The sequence below is a fragment of the Oryctolagus cuniculus genome, chromosome 3 (assembly GCF_964237555.1).
Source record: "Oryctolagus cuniculus chromosome 3, mOryCun1.1, whole genome shotgun sequence".
NCBI lineage: Eukaryota > Metazoa > Chordata > Mammalia > Lagomorpha > Leporidae > Oryctolagus > Oryctolagus cuniculus.
Window position 1 is genome coordinate 33,852,664 of NC_091434.1, and position 19,318 is coordinate 33,871,981.

The window sequence follows — 19,318 nt, forward strand, 5'->3', positions numbered from 1 at the left end:
TCCGGTGGCAGGAGCCAGGTACTTATCCTGGTCTCCCATGGGGTGCAGGGCCTAAGTACTTGGGCCATCCTCCACTGCACTCCCTGGTCACAGCAGAGAGCTGGCCTGGAAGAGGGGCAACCGGGACAAAATCCAGCGCCCCGACCGGGACTAGAACCTGGTGTGCTGGTGCCGCAAGGCGGAGGATTAGCCTAGTGAGCCACGGCGCCGGCCCCGTCTTTGGATTTTTGAGTTATCAAGAAAGAAGACAAAAGACTTGTTATCAAGGTGTCTAGTAAGTCTCATAGTAGTCTAAGTGTGTTCAAGTCCTGTAGATCCACTTACTGTTGTAATTTAGGCTGTGTAATGTCAGTCTTTATCGAAAGCTCTTTAAGAGGTAAGACTTTTAAAAGGGTAAAACCTTTATTTTAGGAAATAACAGCTACTCTGATGTTGAAAATTATAACATTATTAGATAATCATTGTTCATACTGTATTTCTCCACTTTTCCTTATCACACAAAATGTAGCAGCTTTTATTTAAAATACTTGAAAGAAATCCCAAACCTCATTAGATATATGGGGCTAGCACTGTGGCACAGCAGGTTAAGCTGCTGCCTGAGATGCTGACATCCCATCCGTATCAGAGCACCGGTTCTAGTCTTGGCTGCTTCACTTCTGATCCAGCTTCCCACTGAAGTGCCTGGGAAGGCAGCAGGTTTTGGCCCAAGTACTTGGTCCGCAGCTACACACACAGGAGACCAGGATGGATTTCCAGACTCTTGGCTTCCACCTTGACCGTTGTGACCATTTAGAGAGTGCCAGCAGATCTCTTTCTATATCTTCCTCCCTCTCTCTCTCTCTCTTACTCTGCCTTTCAAATAAGTAAAAATAAAATATTTACCCAAGAAAAAAAAAAAGGAACTATAACATTGCCATCCTGCCTTCTCCTTCTCTCTTCCTATAAAAGCCAAGAGCCAGGGATGACATTACCTAATCCATGGAGCCCTCTCCTCCAGGGGTGCTTGACGATTTACTCCAGGGCCTTTCTTTGTTAAAGAGTAGAGTGACGCTCTTCTTTCCTGGACGGTTGTTCAACTTCTTTTCTCACCCTCTTGACCTCTTGAATGTATTTCTCTGAAATTTTTGTGGTATGTGATGCTTTGATACTTAAGAAATTCCACGTTTTTTGTTGCCTGACTTCTTGTGCCATTTTTCCCCCGTCAGTGAAGTGTCTGACAAAAGAGGTTCATCCTGAGATAAACCTTTTCATGATAGTGTCATCTGTTTTAAACCTTATTGATGTCTCTCTAGGAGCAGAAATGAGACTCATCAGGAGGTGTTTGTTCACAGTATGATACGACTTGGCAGTTGGTGTTGGGTTGTGTACTTCAGACAGCTTTTTTTCTGCCATGTTTTGAATAAGAGCAAATGTTTTCTAACTTGGCAATATCTCATCTGTCCCAGGATTGGACTGGTCTGAAGAGAGCGGAGAGGAACTGGAGGACTCAGAGCAGGCCTCTCCATACCAGGTTGCATGGTCCATCCGAGAAACCCTAAGATATGAAAGACACATGTAAGTCATCTTTTCCATTTTTATTCTTAACACCGTAGCTGAGTGAGGTTCTTTCTTATGTCTATTCATGGGATTTTTGTTTTTGTTTTGTTTTGGTTTTGATCTAATTTTATTGTAATGGAGGTTAAGTAGATTCCCATGGGAAGAAATGTACTGTATTGTTTGAGCAAAGCTACTCTTAAGTTTTCTTGGTAAATTTGTTTCTCTACATTTGGCATTCATCATTGAGCGTGCCAATTGTAATAGAATTTAAAATTGAGAGGGCCCTGATGCAAAGTCTTCATTTACAGAAGAGGAAAGCAAGGTAGGTTTATGAATGTGCTCGTGTTCACCTAGAGGTCTGTATCTCCCTTGGTCCCATCCCTGCAGTAGCTAGAGATAGTGCTTTTATTTCACCTCTGTCTTCTACACTGATCCATTCTTAAATATGACTTCAAAATGAGTGTTTTTCTCAGATCTGTGGAAGATTTATGAACTTTTTTCTTCAATGATAGTGAGGAATCTAATTTTCTTTCTGTCAACTGCTTTGTCAGTTTTTAGGGAGAAATATACTCATCAAGTAGTACAGATGGTCACTGAACATAACTACCTAAGAAGCAAAAGCTTCTTTGGGCATGAAATTAGAACAAGATTTGGTTGGATTTTATGAGTGGCCAGTATCATTAAATTTCAATAGTGTGATGCATCCATTTCTGTCCTGGGGGTTTGTCTTCTCTCCAGTTGCCCTTGCCTCACTTATCTCCTAAATTGGAGAATACTATACTGTTTTTTTTTCCTTGAGGTTCCATTTTATATCTGTTTAAGACTGTTTCCTTATCATTAGTATGTTCCTTATTTTAGATAGAATACAATAGAGATAAATAGGATTAAGGTTTTATTTTTAAAAAAATATTTTATTTATTTTTATGTACTTGCAAGGTTGAGAAACAGAGACAGAGATCTTCCATCCATTGGTTCACTCCCCACATACCCTAAACAGCCAAGGCTGGGCCAGGCCAAAACCAGGAGCCAGGAACTCAATCCTGGTCTCCCACATGGATGGCAGGAACCAAAATACTTGAACCATCATCTACTGCCTCCCAGAATGCACATCAGCAGGAAGCTGGGTTGTAAGCAGAGTAGCTGGAATTTGAACCAGTCACTGATATATGGGATGTGGGCATCCCAAGCAGTGACCCAACTGCTGTGTCAAATGTCTACCCCCATCTTTAGGAAAGTTTTGCATTTAAAATTACTTAGTTCATTTCATTTTTGGAAGAAAAACTGAAAGTTGAATGGTCATCATGTTCCTACCTGAAGAACTAGGATTTTACTTAAATTTTTTGAGGATCTGGCTTTGTTTTGTCAAAGGTTTTTTGGTGATTCCACTTAGTTATATGTGGATACTCCAAAAAGTTTGTGTAAAATGGGAATTAAAAGTTCCGTGTCAGGCATTTGGTCTAGGAGTTAAATCACCTGGCATCCCATAATAGAGTACCTGGGTTCAAGTTGCTGCTCCACTCTCCATTCAGTTTCCTTTTTTCTTTTTTTTTTTTTTTTTTTTTTTTTTTTTGATTTATTTATTTGAAAATCAGAGTTAAACACACGGGGTGAGGGGGTGCCTTCCATCCACTGGTTCACTCCCTAATCAGCTATAACAGCCGGAGCTGGGCCAGTCTGAAGCCAGGAGCCAGGCAGGAGCTTCTTCCAGGTCTCCCACATGGGTGCAGGGGCCCAAGGACTTGGGCCATCTTCTACTGCTCTCTCAGGCCATAGCAGAGAGCTGGGTTGGAAGTGGAGCAGCTGGATCTTGAACCAGCGCCCATAGAGGATGCCAGCACTTCAGGCCAGAGCATTAACCTGCTGCATCACAGCGCCGGCCCCTCCATTTCAGTTTTCTGCTGATCCTGACCCAGGGAGGCAGCAGGTGATGGCACAATCATTGGATCCCTGCCATCCTAGCCCAGTTCCAGCCATTGCTGGCATTTGGAGAGTGAGCCAGTACAACAAAGCTCTTTTTTTTTTTTTTTTGACAGGCAGAGTGGACAGTGAGAGAGAGAGACAGAGAGAAAGGTCTTCCTTTGCCGTTGGTTCACCTTCCAATGGCTGCTGCGGCCGGCGCACCGCGCTGATCCAATGGCAGGAGCCAGGTACTTATCCTGGTCTCCCATGGGGTGCAGGGCCCAAGCACTTGGGCCATCCTCCACTGCACTCCCTGGCCACAGCAGAGAGCTGGCCTGGAAGAGGGGCAACTGGGACAGAATCCGGCGCCCAGACCGGGACTAGAATCCGGTGTGCTGGCGCCCCAAGGTGGAGGATTAGCCTGGTGAGCCGCGGCGCCAGCCCAACAAAGCTCTCTCTCATTGTCTCTTCCTTTAAGTATTTAAAAAAAAATAAAGTTTATTTTGATGCAAAAATTGTTTTAAAATCCATGGGTAAATGTTTCAATTTACTCATTTTCTATGAATTTTATCTCTCAATATCAGAAATAAGTTACTGTCTTAAATGTATGAAGGGACAGTATTACTGCCATTTCTTTTTCTTTTTCGTTTTTTAAAAGATTTATTTATTTGAAATGCAAAGTGGCAGAGAGAGTCAGAGAAGGATACATCTTCCATCTGCTGGTTCACTCTCCCAAGTGGCTGTAGCAACCTGAACTGGGCCAGGCAGAAGCCAGGAGCCAGGAACTCTGTCTGGGGCTCCCACATAGGAAGCATGTGTCCAAACACTTAGGTCATCCTCTACTGCCTTCCCAGGCACAGTTGAGGGAGCTGGAGCAGAAGTGGAGCAGCCAGGAATCAAATTGGTGCTCTGATATGGGATAACAGCATCATGGGCAGCAGCTTAACCCCCTATGCCACAATGCCAGCCCCACAAATTTTCTTTGAATTTGTTGAGACAGAGAAACTAAGAAAGCAAATTCCCAACTGCTAGTTGACTCCCCAAATGATCACAGTGGTCTTTGACTGAAGCCAAAGCTAGTAGCTGAGAACTGACTCCCAAGTCTCCCACATGGCAGGTGGTAGGAATCTAAATACTTCAACCTTTACCTGCTACTTCCAAGCGTAGGAGGAAGGTAGGAAGCTGGGATTGGGAGTAGAGCTGAGACTCTACTCGGGAATTGCTTTTTTAAAACCATTTATTGAAAACACTGTTATTGTTCCCTTTCATTGAAATCCTTGGTATAAATTAGGGTGATGTGTGTGTACGTTTGCATGTGTGTGTGTCTATTTGTACACTTTCTTTTTTTTACAGGCAGAGTTAGACAGTGAGAGAGAGAGACAGGGAGAAAGGTCTTCCTTTGCCGTTGGTTCACCCCCAAAGTGGCCGCTACGACCAGTGCGTTGCGGTTGGCGCGCTGCACTGATCCGAAGCTAGGAGCCAGGTGCTTTCTTCCGGTCTCCCATGCGGGTGCGGGGCCAAGGACCTGGGCCATCCTCCACTGCACTCCCAGACCACAGCAGAGAGCTGGACTGGAAGAGGAGCAACCGGGACAGAATCCAGCGCCCCAACCGGGACTAGAACCTGGGGTGCCGGCGCCGCAGGCAGAGGATTAGCCTAGTGAGCCGCGGTGCCGGCCTATTTGTACACTTTCTGTTCTGTTTCATTGGCCTATTTGTCTGCATGCCAGTAGTTTTAAGTAAGGTTTTACTCTTACTTTTGGTTTATCTCTTTGTGTCTTTTTTATTTCATTGCTTTATGTTCTAATCTTGATTATTTTCTTCTTATTTTAGATTTAATTTGCTCATCTTTTTGTAGTTAAATAAATTAGTATTTATATAAAGGAAACAAATTTCATGTGCTTCATATATACAGTTTTAACAGCATAATGATAGTCCTCAGCCTATTCTCCCTCACTCCCACTCTCCCTTCTCCTTTTTTTTTTTTTTAAAAAAAAAAATGTATTTATTTGAGAGGTAGAGTTTCAGACAGTGAGAGGGAGAGGCTGAGCGAGAGGTCTTCCATCCGCTGGTTCACTCCCCAACTGGCTGCAATGGCCAGAGCTGAGCCTGTTTGAAGCCAGGAGCTTCTTTCAGGTTTCCCGTGCAGGTGCAGGAGCCCAGGCACTTGGGCCGTCTTCTGCTTCTTTCCCAGGCCACAGCAGAGAGCTAGGTTGGAAAAGGAGCTGCCGGGACTAGAACTGGTGCCCATATGGGATGCTGGCACTGCAGGTGGAGGATTAACCTGTGCCATAGCACCGGTCCCTCGATTTACTTTATAATCATGAGCTTAACCCTCCAGTAAATAAAGAATTCAGCGAGTACTACGTGAAAAGACCACTGTTCCTCAGAAATATAGACAAGGGCTATAAACAATAATCAAATCTCAAAATGTCAATTTCACTCATGTGTTACTTTTTTTTACTCTGTTTATTACCGTAGTTCAGGGAAAACATATGGTATTTGTTTTTTAGGGACTAGCTTATTTCACTAAGCATAATGGTCTCCGGTTGCATCCATTTTGTTGTAAAAGGCTATCACCTGGGCCTGCGCCGCGGCTCACTAGGCTAATCCTCCGCCTTGCGGCGCCAGCACACCAGATTCTAGTCCCGGTCGGGGTGCTGGATTCTGTCCTGGTTGCTCCTCTTCCAGGCCAGCTCTCTGCTGTGGCCAGGGAGTGCAGTGGAGGATGGCCCAAGTGCTTGGGCCCTGCACCCCATGGAGACCAGGATAAGTACCTGGCTCCTGCCATTGGATCAGCGCGGTGCGCCGGCCGCAGCGCGCCGGCGGCAGCGGCCATTGGAGGGTGAACCAATGGCAAAGGAAGACCTTTCTCTCTCTCTCTCTCTCACTATCCACTCTGCATGTCAAAAAAAAAAAAAATGCTATCATTCTTTTTTATGGCTGAGTAGTATTTAATTTTGTATATTTACCACAATTTCTTTATCTAGTCATCAGTTGATGGATATCTGGGTTGATTCCATATCTTAGCTATTGTGAGTTGAGTTAAACACGGGGGTACAGATAACTCTTTGATAGCTTTCATTTCTTTTGGGTAAATTCCCCAGGAGTGGAATGTCTGGGTACTGTGGTAAATCTATTTTCCAATTTCTGAGGAATCTCCATATTGTCTTCCAAAATGGTTATGCTAAGTTATAGTGTATTAGGGTACCTTTTTCTCCATATCCTTACCAGCATTTGTTATTTTTTTGCTTTTGGGATGCTAGCCATTCTAACTGAAGTGAGGTGAAACCTCATTGTGGTTTTTATTTGCATTTCCCTGATGGCAAGTGATCCTGAGCATTTTTTTGTGTGTATCTGTTGGCCATTTGAATTTCAACCTATAAATCTGGGTTCATACCGAGCCCCAGGAGCCAGCCATGTGGAGGAGCATGTAGACGAGGAAGCATGGGGCAGGTGGCCCAAAGGCCACGTGTCCTGGAGGTGCAGGCTTTGCCCATTTCTTAACTGGCTTGTTTGTTTTGTTGTTGAGTTTTCTGAGCTCTTTATAGATTCTGGATATGTTTTTTTAGAGATTTATTTATTTATTCGAAAGTCAGAGTTGCACAGAGAGAAAAGGAGAGGCAGAGAGAGAGAGAAGTCTTCCATCCACTGGTTCACTCCCCAAGTGGCCACAACGGCCAGAGCTGTGCTGATCCAAAGTTGGGAGCCAGGAACTTCTTCCGAGTCTCCCACACAGGTGCAGGGGCCCAAGGACTTGGGCCATCTTCTGCTTTCCCAGGCCATAGCAGAGAGCTGGATCAGAATTAGAGCAGCCAGGACTTGAACCGGCACCCATATGGGATGCTGGCACTTGAGGCTAGGACTTTAACCTGCTGCGCCACAGCGCTGTCCCCAGATTCTGGATATTAATCCCTTATCTGTTGAATAGTTTGCTTTTCCTGGCCATTAGCAGGGAGCTGGATCGAGGTGGAGCAGCCAGGACTCAACCCTGTGCCCATATGGGATGCCAGTGCTGCAGGCAGAAGCTTAACCTATTACACCACAGCACCAGCCCTGATCTTTGGGTTATTTAGAAATGATAGTTTCTTTTTTTATATGATAGGCAGAGTCAGACAGTGAGAAACAGAGAGAAAGGTCTTCCTTCCATTGGTTCAATCCCCAAATGGCCGCCACAGTCGGAGCTAAGCCGATCCGAAGCCAGGAGCCAGGTGATTCCTCCTGGTCTCCCATGCGGGTGCAGGGCCCAAGCACTTGGGCCGTCCTCCACTGCCCTCCCAGGCCACAGCAGAGAGCTAGACGGGAAGAGGAGCAACCGGGACTAAAACCCAGTGCCCATATGGGATGCCGGTGCCGCAGGCGGAGGATTAACCAAGTGAGCCATGGCACTGGTCCCAGAAATGATAGTTTCTTAATATTTTGGAATTTTGATGACTAATTTAATTCTAATGATATCAGAAACCACCTTTGAATGTAGTATTCTATAAATATCAATTAGTTAATTGATAGGGTTGTTTATGTCTTCTATAGCTTTGATGATTTTGTTATTTTATCAGTTACTGAGAAAAGGTGTTGAAATCTATTTGTAGATTTTATTTCTTTTTGATTCTGTCAGTTTTACTTTCCATATTTTGTAATTGTTATTAGATGTGTAATCATTATCAAATGATCTCTATGTGATGACACTCAGATGAAAAAGAAAATACCTGAGGTTTTATTTTATGGGCATGCATAATAGCCACTTTGTGGTACAGACTCGTGAGCAAGATGCCTGCATCCTATATTTGGGTGCCTGGATATGAGTCCTGTTTTTGTTCCCAATTGCTGCTTCCTGATAATGTGTACCCTGGGAAGCAGCAAGTGAAGGCTCAAGTAGTTGGGTCCCTGCCACCTACATGGGGAACCTGGATTGAGTTCTCAGCTCCTGGCTTCGACCTGGCGCAGCCCCAGTTGTTGTGGGCATTTGGGGAGTAAACCATCAGCTGAGAGATCTCTCTGCTTTTCAGATAAATAAATACATTGAAAAATTTGAAAGTAAAAGTAACTATTTTCTGTTTCTTCTTGAGTCAGATTCAGATGCTTCTGTCACACTTAGAACTTGTCTGTTTATTCTTTATTTTCTAGTATATTAGAATAAAGATTTTTATAGTATTCCCTGTTAATCTTTTTATTCCCTTTATGATATACTATAGATTACATCTATTCTTTGATTCTTAATTTTGGTAATTTATGACTTTTTCTAATTGAAGGGGTTACTAGTTTTGTTGAACATTTTAAAGGACCAGCATATTACCGTTTTTTTTTTTATATTCTCTGTCACTCTCTTTTCATTTATTTATTCCCTATTCTTTATTATGTCTTCTATTCTACTTGTTTTGGGTTTAGTTTTCTCCTCTTGAAGTGGAAAGTTAACTTACTGATTTGACATCTTTCTTCTTTTTAAACATAGATAAATATAGCTATAAATTTCTCTCAAAGCTTCATCAGTAAGTTATGGTATCTGTATCTTTTTTGCACTTACTCAAAATATTTCTTAATTTCCTTTGTGGTTTATTACAAAGGGTACAGATGAAGAGATGCATGGGGTGAGGTATGGGAGAAGGACTCGGAGTTTCCATTTCTATTCCTGGTTTCACCACCTTCCAGGAGCTTGCATGTGTTCAGCTATCTGGAAGCTCTCTGAACATTATCCTTTTTAGTCTTTATGGAGACTTCATTGCATGGGCATGATTGAAGCCTGGACAACTGTGTTGAAGTGTGATTGGACAGAAAGGGTGTGATCCAGTGCATATAGCCTGGATGAGGAATCCCAGCGAGTTCTGTCAGATTCAGCATTCTTGTTGCCCTGTCTGTGCAGCATTCCTCCCTCCAGGGTGTCTGGCACAGCCCCTTGGGAATGCAGAGGGTCTGTGAATTTGTGGCAAAAGTAGATTAGAGAATTTCTTTATGGCCAGCTACAAGACAGAAAGGCAGGGGAGGGTTAGAGTTCCTGTGACCCACCTTGGGGAAAAGAAATTTTAGTTTCTGTGGCCTTGCCTTGATAAGGGAGTTAGGCGACATGAGCCAAGGATGAAGACCCAGATTTCTTGGAATAACACAGCCACTAATGTATTTTCTGTCTCTATAGATTTAGCTATCAATTCTGGACACTTTTTATAAATGCAGTCATACGTTTAGTCTTTTGTGGAGGATGTACTTTGTGTAATTTTAGTCTTTCAAATTTATTGAGACTTGCTTTATGATCCAGGACATCGGCTGGGGCTGGGGCTGGGGCTGGGGCTGGGGCTGGGGCTGGGGCTGGGGCTGGGGCTGGGGCTGGGGCTGGAGCTAGGGCTGGGCCAGGCCAAAGCCAGCAGCAGGCACTCAGTCTGGATCTCCCATATGAATAGCAAGGACACAAGTACTTGAGCCATCACCTCCTGCCTTCCCAGGATGTGCTTTAGCAGAAACCTGCATGGGGAGCAGAAGCAGTACTGGGACACAAGTGCTCTAATATGGGATGCAGGAGTCCCAAGTGGTGTTCCCCTCCCTCAATAGTTTTAGTTATTCATTTATCTTCCTGTGAATTGTTTAACATTTAGGATGTGTTATTTTATGTACATTGCATTGTAAATTCCGTGAAATATGGGCCTCTCTTTAGTGCTCAGCATAATAGGCACACAGTGTGAATGCTGACTAAATGAATGTTTGATGTTGCACTGGAGAAGAATGCATATTCTGTTGGTGGTGTTTTAGATGTCTGTTAGGACTGGGTTGGTTTGTGGTGTTGTTTGATTCTGTTCCCCTTGGTTATATTTTGTTGTTCTATCCATTATTGCAAGTAGGATATGGAAGTATCCAATTGTTGTTGAATTGTTGAATTGTCTTATTTTTCTCTTCTGTTCACTTAGTTTTTGCTGCATGTATTTTGGGCTATTACACATGTGTGTACTACATTTCCTTTTGTAATGATGCTTTTATCATAGAATACCCATCTTTATCTCTGAGACATCTCTGTTTTGAAAATACATTTTGTCTGATATTAGTATAGCTACTCTCTTTTCCATTGCTTTCAACCTTATTTGTGTCTTTGAACAGAGTATGTGCATGCAATTTTTAAAAAATTGTATTCGTGTCTTAATGAAGAATGGGATCGGATGGGAGAGAGAATAGGGGGTAGGACGGGAGTGGGGCTGGAAGGGTGGGTATGGGGAGAAGAACTGCTATAATCCAAAAGCTGTGCCTATGAAATTTATTGAATACAAGCTTTTTAAAAAAATTGTATTCTTGGGGCCGGTGCTGTGGTATAGCAGGTAAAGGCTGCAGTGCTAGCATCCCATATGGATACTAGTTTAACTCCCGGCTGCTCCACTTCTGATCCAGCTCTCTGGGCTTGGGAAAGCAGTAGAAGATGGCCCAAGTGCTTGGGCCCCTGTACTCATGTGGGAGACCTGGAAGAAGCTCCTGGCTTCAGATTGGCACAGCTCTGGCTGTTGCGGCTATTTGGGGAGGAACCAGTGGATGGAAGACCTCTGTCTCTCTCTGCCTCTGCTTCTCTGTAACTCTGACTTTCAAATGAATGAATAAATATTTTTTAAAAATTTATTGATTTAATTTTATTTGAAAGGCAGGGAGAGAAAGAGACAGATTGAGAGAGATCTTCCATTCACTGTGTCACTTCCCAGATACCACGGCAACCAGGAATGGGCTGAACCAGGACAAAACCATGAGTCTGGAACTTAGTCTTCCACATGGGTAACAGGGGATTCAAGTACTTGAGCCATCACTTTCTGCCTCCCAAGGAGCCCATTAGCAGGAATCTGGTTTGGAAGCAGAGTAGCTGGGAATTGGACCAGGCACTTTGGATAAGAGATTGAAGTAAGATCTTCATTTAGAGAAAATGTGCTGAAGAGAAGAGAAGATATGTCTCTTAGGAGAGATGCTAACAGAAGTTTATAAAGTAGCCTGGTACCAGCTATTCTGAAAGAAAGTGGTATAATGCCATTGAAGCAAAGAGGAGAGATCAAGCAACAATTTACACATGACTAATAAGGTAGTAGATAGGGGCCGGCACTGTGGTGTAGCAGATAAAGCTGCTGCCTCTCTCCCTCCCTCCCTCCCTCCCTCTCTTCCTCCTCTCCTCCTCTCCTTCTGTATAACTCTGACTTTCAAATAAAAATAATAATAAAATAAAAAGGTAGTACAAAGTCTATGGTGTGCATGTGTGGAATTTACTTATTTTACGATAGAAGAGGAAGAAGATGAAATAACACTGACCAGTTTTCATGTCTATTGTGTATTATTTCTAACAGTAGAGAGAGACCACATTGTTTCATAGAAAAATGACCTTTTTACTCTTGCTGATGCTGGATATAGCTAACTAACCACAGCAGTGTGGCATGGCTATGTCCTCAGCACCCATTCCACGTGGCAGGGACCAGTGGTCCATCACATCAGCACATCATGGGAAAACTGTGTAGTCTCTCGTCTATGAAATGCTGCTTATGAGACCTCTCTGGTTGTACTTTTAAAAATACCTTAGATTAATGTGACTTCCACAATCAAAATTCTTTAAATGTTGCGAGAAAACAGTAGTTCAAAACCAGAATGTCTAATAGGGCAGCTGTTGGATAATGTACTGCTAGAATCTACTGCTCTATCTGTGGTATGTCCTGTATCCGGGGCGAAATTGTGCTGCATGTTTCCTCATAACTACCATGCCCTTTACACAGACTTTCTAGTAAGTAAAAGAAAAGGAATGATTATTTTTTACCCAAGAATCTCTAGTCACTTAACGTGTAGAAGGCACTGATAGCCAGCGTCGTGGCTCAATAGGCTAATCCTCCGCCTTGTGGCGCCGGCACACCGGGTTCTAATCCCGGTCGGGGCGCCGGATTCTGTCCCGGTTGCCCCTCTTCCAGGCCAGCTCTCTTCTGTGGCCAGGGAGTGCAGTGGAGGATGGCCCAAGTGCTTGGGCCCTGCACCCAGGGAGACCAGGAGAAGCACCTGGCTCCTGGCTTCGGATCAGCGCAATGCACCGGCTGCAGCGTGCTGGCCGCGGCGGCCATTGGAGGGTGAACCAACGGCAAAAGGAAGACCTTTCTCTCTGTCTCTCTCTCTCTCACTGTCCACTCTGCCTGTCAAAAAAAAAAAAAAAAAAAAAAAAAAAGACAAAAAGAAGGCACTGATGTGTTGTGTCTAATGCTGGCATATCAAGAAGGTTAAGCTTCTTAAAACATTGGCTGTTCCTACAATCTTGCTAATTGTTGAAATATTTTGCTTATTTTCAGCTGTATGGGAATTCTATTACTCTAATTTTGTTAAGTATGTGATCACGTAAGATAAAAGTTTTATTTATTTGAAAGGCAGAGAGAGAGGGAGACCAAGATCTCCCACTTACTGGTTCTACCCAAATGCCTGCAACAGCCAGGGCTAGGCCAAGCTAAAGCACACCCCGTAATGCAATCCAGGTTTCCCACCTGGGTGGCTGGGACCCAAGTACTTGTGTCTTGCTGTCTCTGATGCTGCTCATTAGCAGGAAGTTGGTGACTTGTGCCCAGGCATTCTGATATAACATATGGGATCACTGTGCCAAACACCTGTCTCAGAGACAAAGTTTTTAAACTCATGCATCCAACACCCTATTTTATTTGTCTTTTCCCTTTTCTGAAATGAGCCTAATTGTTTTTTCACTTCTGTCTGCCTTCTAGGTCAGATGACGATGATACGGAGAGTAGGAGCTCCAGGGTGACCCAACTTTGCACTTACTTTCAGCAGAAATACAAGCACCTCTGCCGCCTGGAGCGGGCAGAATCTCGTCAAAAGAAATGCCGGCATACATTCAGGAAGGCTTTGCTGCAGGCAGCCAGTAAGGAACCAGAGTGCACTGGGCAGCTCATACAGGAACTGCGGAGAGCTGCATGCAGTCGAACCAGGTTAGAGCCAGCCGAAGCCACCTGTTTTTAAGGAATTTGTCTCCACTTGTTTTTTTTTGTTGTTGTTTTTCTATACTTTTTTTTTTAATTTAAAGATTTATTTATTTATTTGAAATGTAGAGTTGGAGAGAGAAGGAGAGATAGATCTTCCATCCTTTGATTCACTCCCCAGATGGCCACAACAGCTGGAGTTGGGCCAGGCTTGAAGGCAGGAACCAGGAAATTCTTTCAGGTCTCCCACTTGGGTGGCACGGGCCCAAGCACTTGAGCCATCTTTTGCTGCTTTTTCAAGGCCATTAGCAGGGAGCTGGATTGGAAGTGGAGCAGCTGGGACTCGAACATTGCCCATATAAGATGACAGATTCACAGGTGGCAGCTTCATCCACTACGGCACAAAGCTGCCACCTATAATGCTTTCAAGTATAGAATTTCAGTAGAGGGACCAACACTATGGCATACTAGGTTAAGGCTCCACCTCCAGTGCCAGCATCCCATATAGGTGCCGGTTCTAGTCCTGGCTACTCCTCTGCGGGTCCAGGTCTCTGCTATGGCCTGGAGAAGCAGAAGAAGATAGCCCAAGTCCTTGGGCCCCTGCACCCACATGGGAGACCCAGAAGAAGCTCCTGGCTCTTGGCTTTGGATCAACCCAGCTTGGGCCATTGTGGCCATTTTGGGGGTGAACCAGCAGATGGAAGACCTTTCTCTCTGTCTCTCCCTCTCTCTGTAACTCTACCTCTCAAATAAATAAATAAAAATGTAAATTTAAAAGAAAGTTTCAGTAAAAATTGTAGGTTTATACAGCATGTGGCAATTTGTATGTAAACATTATATACTTTGAGTCTAGTATATTATGATCTTATCAAAGATGTGTCTAAACTATGAGTTTTGGGTAATTTGGTATTTATGTGGAAAACTATTGGTGAATCTAAATTTGTTGTTTTCAGAACATTTCCCAAGCCAGTTTTAGTGATGCTTAATGAAAGAAATTAATGATAACTAAATGTCATAAAATGCAAAAATAGAGCACCAAGATGGACTCTATTCTAAAGTTTTCATTGATTTGATGTCATTTGATTATGTCAACAATGATTAATGTAAAGTTTACTGCATACTACGTCATTGATAATTGTACGACCATGCATCACAATCATGATTGTAGTTCATTACCGTACATTGTATTTTAGGGTCACAAGATAGCTGTTCTATAATACCCTCTGTTTGGTATTTTTGTTAACAGCTCTAGTTCCACAAAAGGCATTTAATTAAATGTTTTAGAAATTAAAACCAAAGTTGCTAACTTTTGATATATATCCTTTAAGATATTTCAAACTATATCTGAATAATGTTAAAGTATTCCTTCTTCTTATCTGGTAACTTCGTCGAATTTATTGGTAAGTGGAATAACCGATTAAAATCAAATTTACATATTACAGAACCCACACTCCCACACTGACTGGTGTTTATGGAAACGTTATTGTTTATGGAGGATACTATAGGGAGTGCGAAAGGAAAGTGCAAAGAAAACCTAGACTTTTTTCAATTTCCAACAACATTAGAAAGTTTTGGTCATTTTCTTTGCTTTGAGGAATTATTTAAATAATCAATATATCTAACTTCATATTAAGCGTTTTTTGTCTATGAGGATATTGAATTCTGCCTTTGAATTTATTTTTAAGAGATAAATTGATAAGTTGGACTATAAGATTTTTTTAAAAAATTGAAACCAGTGATTTCTTTGGAGGTCTAAAATAAAGAAAATGAGGGAATGTGTTGTGCACTAGGCTTGGTAGATGACTGAGGAAATTATTAAATTGTTAATTGAAAATTACCCCCTCAGTGTGGAAATCTAGACCAAAAGAATTAAAGTTTAGCTGCCAAAATAGTGAAGTTTTATTTATTGGGAGTTGTGTATCCTTTTTACAGTGTGAGAGTTAATAGTGTAGACACCCTTTATGGGGTATTGTAGAGACTCTCAGGGGTACACTGTTGAGCTCTGCAGTGGCCCACTTCTCCACTTGGGATCCTCACAAGTCTTGCAGAGCTCTTAATTAAAGCAAGTGCTGTGGCTGCACTTGGGTGTCTGTTTGCATTTACTATCTCTGAGAGTGGTAATCAGAACAGAAGGATTCTTTTGTTTAGATTTTATGTAAATTCACATGGAATTTAGTTTCTGTATGACTTTATGTAATTAGTATAAGTAATTCCATTGAAACCCTTAGAAAGATACTAGGAAACAACTCAAAAGATTTTTTTTTTCTTTTTTGAAGGGAGAGTGGATAGTGAGAGAGAGAGACAGAGAGAAAGGTCTTCCTTTGCCGTTGGTTCACTCTCCAATGGCCGCCGCGGCCGGCGCACCGCGCTGATCCGATGGCAGGAGCCAGGTACTTATCCTGGTCTCCCATGGGGTGCGGGGCCCAAGGACTTGGGCCATCCTCCACTGCACTCCCTGGCCACAGCAGAGAGCTGGCCTGGAAGAGGGGCAACCGGGACAGAATCCAGCGCCCTGACCGGGACTAGAACCCGGTGTGCCAGCGTCGCAAGGTGGAGGATTAGCCTAGTGAGCCGCAGCACCAGCCAAAAGATTTATTTTTATTCCTAGCTCATGATTTTCCCATACTAAACAACATGTATAAATGTCAAATAGTTGGTGATACTTTATGGAGTCTCATAGGTGGGAGTGTTTTGTACTCGCAAAATTTTTTTTTTTTTTCTGTGTGTTCTTTTTTTTTTTTTTTTTTTTTAACTTTTATTTAATGAATATACGTTTCCAAAGTACGAATAATGGATTACTATGGCTTCCCCCCCATACCGTCCCTCCCACCCACAACCCTCCCCTTTCCCACTCCCTCTCCCCTTCCATTCACATCAAGATTCATTTTCAATTATCTTAATATACAGAAGATCAGCTTAGTATACATTAAGTAAGGATTTCAACAGTTTGCTCCCACACAGAAACATAAAGTGAAAAATAATAGATGATTTTTTTTAATGATGATGAAATCAGATCAGACCTATTGTCATGTTTAATCCCAGTGAGAGTCAAGTTGGGAGTTGATAGTTTCTTTTCTTTTCTTTTCTTTTTTTTTTTTTTTTTTACAGAGGATCAGTTTAGTATGCATTAAGTAAAGATTTCAACAGTTTGCACCCCCATAGAAACACAAAGTGAAATATATTATTTGAGTACTCGTTATAGCATTAAATCTCAATGCACAGCACATTAAGGACAGAGATCCTACATGAGGAGTAAGTGCACAGTGACTCCTGTTGTTGACTTTACCAATTGACACTCCTGTCTATGGCATCAGTAATCTCCCTATGCTCCAGTCATGAGTTTCCAAGGCTATGGAAGCCCCTTGAGTTCTCCGACTCTTATCTTGTTTAGACAAGGTCATAGTCAAAGTGGAGGTTCTCTCCTCCCTTCAGAGAAAGGTACCTCCTTCTTTGAAGACCTGTTCTTTCCACTGAGATCTCACTCACAGAGATCTTTTGCCAGAGTGTCTTGGCTTTCCATGCCTGAAATACTCTCATGGGCTTTTCAGCCAGATCTGAATGCCTTTAGGGCTGATTCTGAGGCCAGAGTGCTATTTAGGGCATCTGCCATTCTATGAGTCTGCTGAGTATCTCACTTCCCATGTTGGATCACTCTCCCCTTTATTTATTCTATCGGTTAGTGTTAGCAGGTACTAGACTTGCTTATGTGCTCCCTTTGACTCTTAGTGTACTCGCAACATTTAAATGTTATTAAGTGTTCAAGATGGGAGGATCTGCAAACAAATGAAATGGGTATGTATTATGGCAGGAGTGGGGCCTGGCTAATCACGGACAAGGGCAAGAAGGAGATTCATCACTGCCTTGCTTTCTGTCCTTAGTTTCTTTTTTGAACCACGTGAATGCATTGTGTATTTGTGAAATTTAAAAATGAGTTAAAGTATTTTATGTGATGTACAAAGTAGAGATTGTATTTAAATAATGAAAGATAGAATTGCACATGTAATAGAAAGTTTCTAAAGGTTAAAAAAAAATCTCCGAGATAAATACATTTTGGTGGATGAGAGGAACGTGGCCATTTCTGCATGTCTGTGTCCTCCTCAAGATCGGGTTTCTTGCAGATTTACTGTCCAGCAGCACAAGCAGTGACCAACAGTTACTGTGCACCATGTGTCATAGTGTAGATTGTGTGTAAGTGGTTTATAGATATGTTAGATTTTCCCATGCCTAAAACAGCACTGCCAGTGGGAAGACCCTTGTCTGCATTTTACAGGTGATACGTGAGGCTAAGTAACTTGCCCAAGGTCACACGTGGAACACGTTCAGATCCAGATTGTCTGATTCCCATCTAATGTTCTTCATCACTTTTTTGCCTCTTTGTTTCTTTGATTAAAAGGAAACCAAAATATCACTTGAAAAATAAAAACAGGAATAGACATAGTTGAAACCTATTCTGAACTAACTAATTTGCTTTGAATGTCATAGCTTGGAGAAATAACACAATTGGTAATTGTAATAATACTTGCTTTTTTTTGACTCATAATTGCATTTTATTTAATGACTATAGATACTATAAATAGGAAAAATGTGGGAGTTACAGAGTAGTAGCATAATGTTGAAAATTGACCCTGAATTCTTAAGCATTTTTTAAAAATTTATTTTGGGTTTTGTCTTCCTTAGCATAAGCCGGACCAAGATGAGGGAGGCGGAAGCAGCAGCATGCAGTGGGACGGTAAAGGGTGAACAGTGCACTAACAGAGCCCTGCCATTCACCAGGCATTGTTTCCAACGTATCCTTTTAACTACGTTGACAGTGCCCTGAAAAAAGTATTCGTTCATCTGGGGCTGGGTACTTAATTTTCAAAACAAGTTAATGGCTTTTGAAATTGTAACTGATGTTTAAAATGATTTTTATCTAACTTCTAATTTTCATGAAGTTCTCTGAGTAATTTTTTCGTTCTTATGTCATCATGATTATTCATTCAAGAATCACAACAAAATAATCAGAATTGATAGGAAGTAGTAGGTTCTTTCAATGGCTGTCAGTTATATTTTGTTAATAGAATTCTGGTTCTTCAGGTGGTTGCTGGAAGCTTGAAAGAAGCAGCTTATATATAACACTCACTGATGGCAGATCACACCTCATTATTTTAAAACTGATTTTAGTGTTCCAAGACAGTTATATAATTCTTTTTTATGAAATATTTATTTATTTATTTGAAAGGCAGAGTTATAGAGAGAGGCAGAGAGAGAGAGAAAAAGAAAGTCTTCTATCCCCTGGTTCACTCCCCAAATGACCACAATAGCCAGAGCTGGGCCAATTTGAAGCCAGGAGCCAGGAGTTTCCTCTGCGCCTCCTCACATGGGTGCAGGGGCCCAAGGACTTGGACCATCTTCTACTGCTTTCGCAGGCCATAGCAGAGAGCCAGATCATAAGAAGAGCAGCCAGGACTTGAAATGACACCTATACAGGATGCCAGCTCTGCAGGCAGTGGCATTATCCACTACACCACCATGCTGGCCCCTAGACAGTTCCACAGTTCTACAGATGCCTTTTACTGTAGAATTAACTTACTATTATAGCCAGTACAGTGTTGATTTGAAATTAATCAGAGGAAATACACATCACTGAGGAGGAAGGAAGACATGTTAGAACAGTGAACTTGAGGGAAACCTGTGCTGGGGAGCTTCAGGCTGGTGATGAGGTCTTATTACTGTCACTTCCATTAAATATTTAAATTGTGTTGCATTTAAAAAAGTTTAAATTGTAACAATTACTCGTTATTTGTTTGATTTTTGCCTTCCTTTTTTTGGAGTTGTATTTTCACAGCTCTTCCAGTAGTAGTTCCTATGTAATAATAAAGGCTTTATGAAATAGCCTTAATTATAAACAGTAAAAGAAAAACACAAAACTATTTCTTAACTAGATATGAAAGGAATTTTATGGAAATGTAGTGGCTAAATATATGAGTGCTTGAAAAT

At 42.1% G+C, this 19,318-nt stretch overlaps 1 protein-coding gene across 7 annotated transcripts in view; it reads left to right on the top strand.

Moving 5' to 3' along the window:
* INO80D (INO80 complex subunit D) overlaps positions 1-19,318 on the top strand; it is a 76,726-nt gene that overhangs the window by 41,738 nt on the left and 15,670 nt on the right. For all 7 annotated transcript variants that reach the window (XM_051849222.2, XM_051849226.2, XM_051849220.2 and 4 more), the window contains 3 exons: positions 1,446-1,554; positions 13,124-13,348; positions 18,017-18,126. In XM_051849222.2, coding sequence (XP_051705182.1) covers positions 1,446-1,554; positions 13,124-13,348; positions 18,017-18,126 — 444 coding nt within the window. The remainder of the gene's footprint in view (positions 1-1,445; positions 1,555-13,123; positions 13,349-18,016; positions 18,127-19,318) is intronic.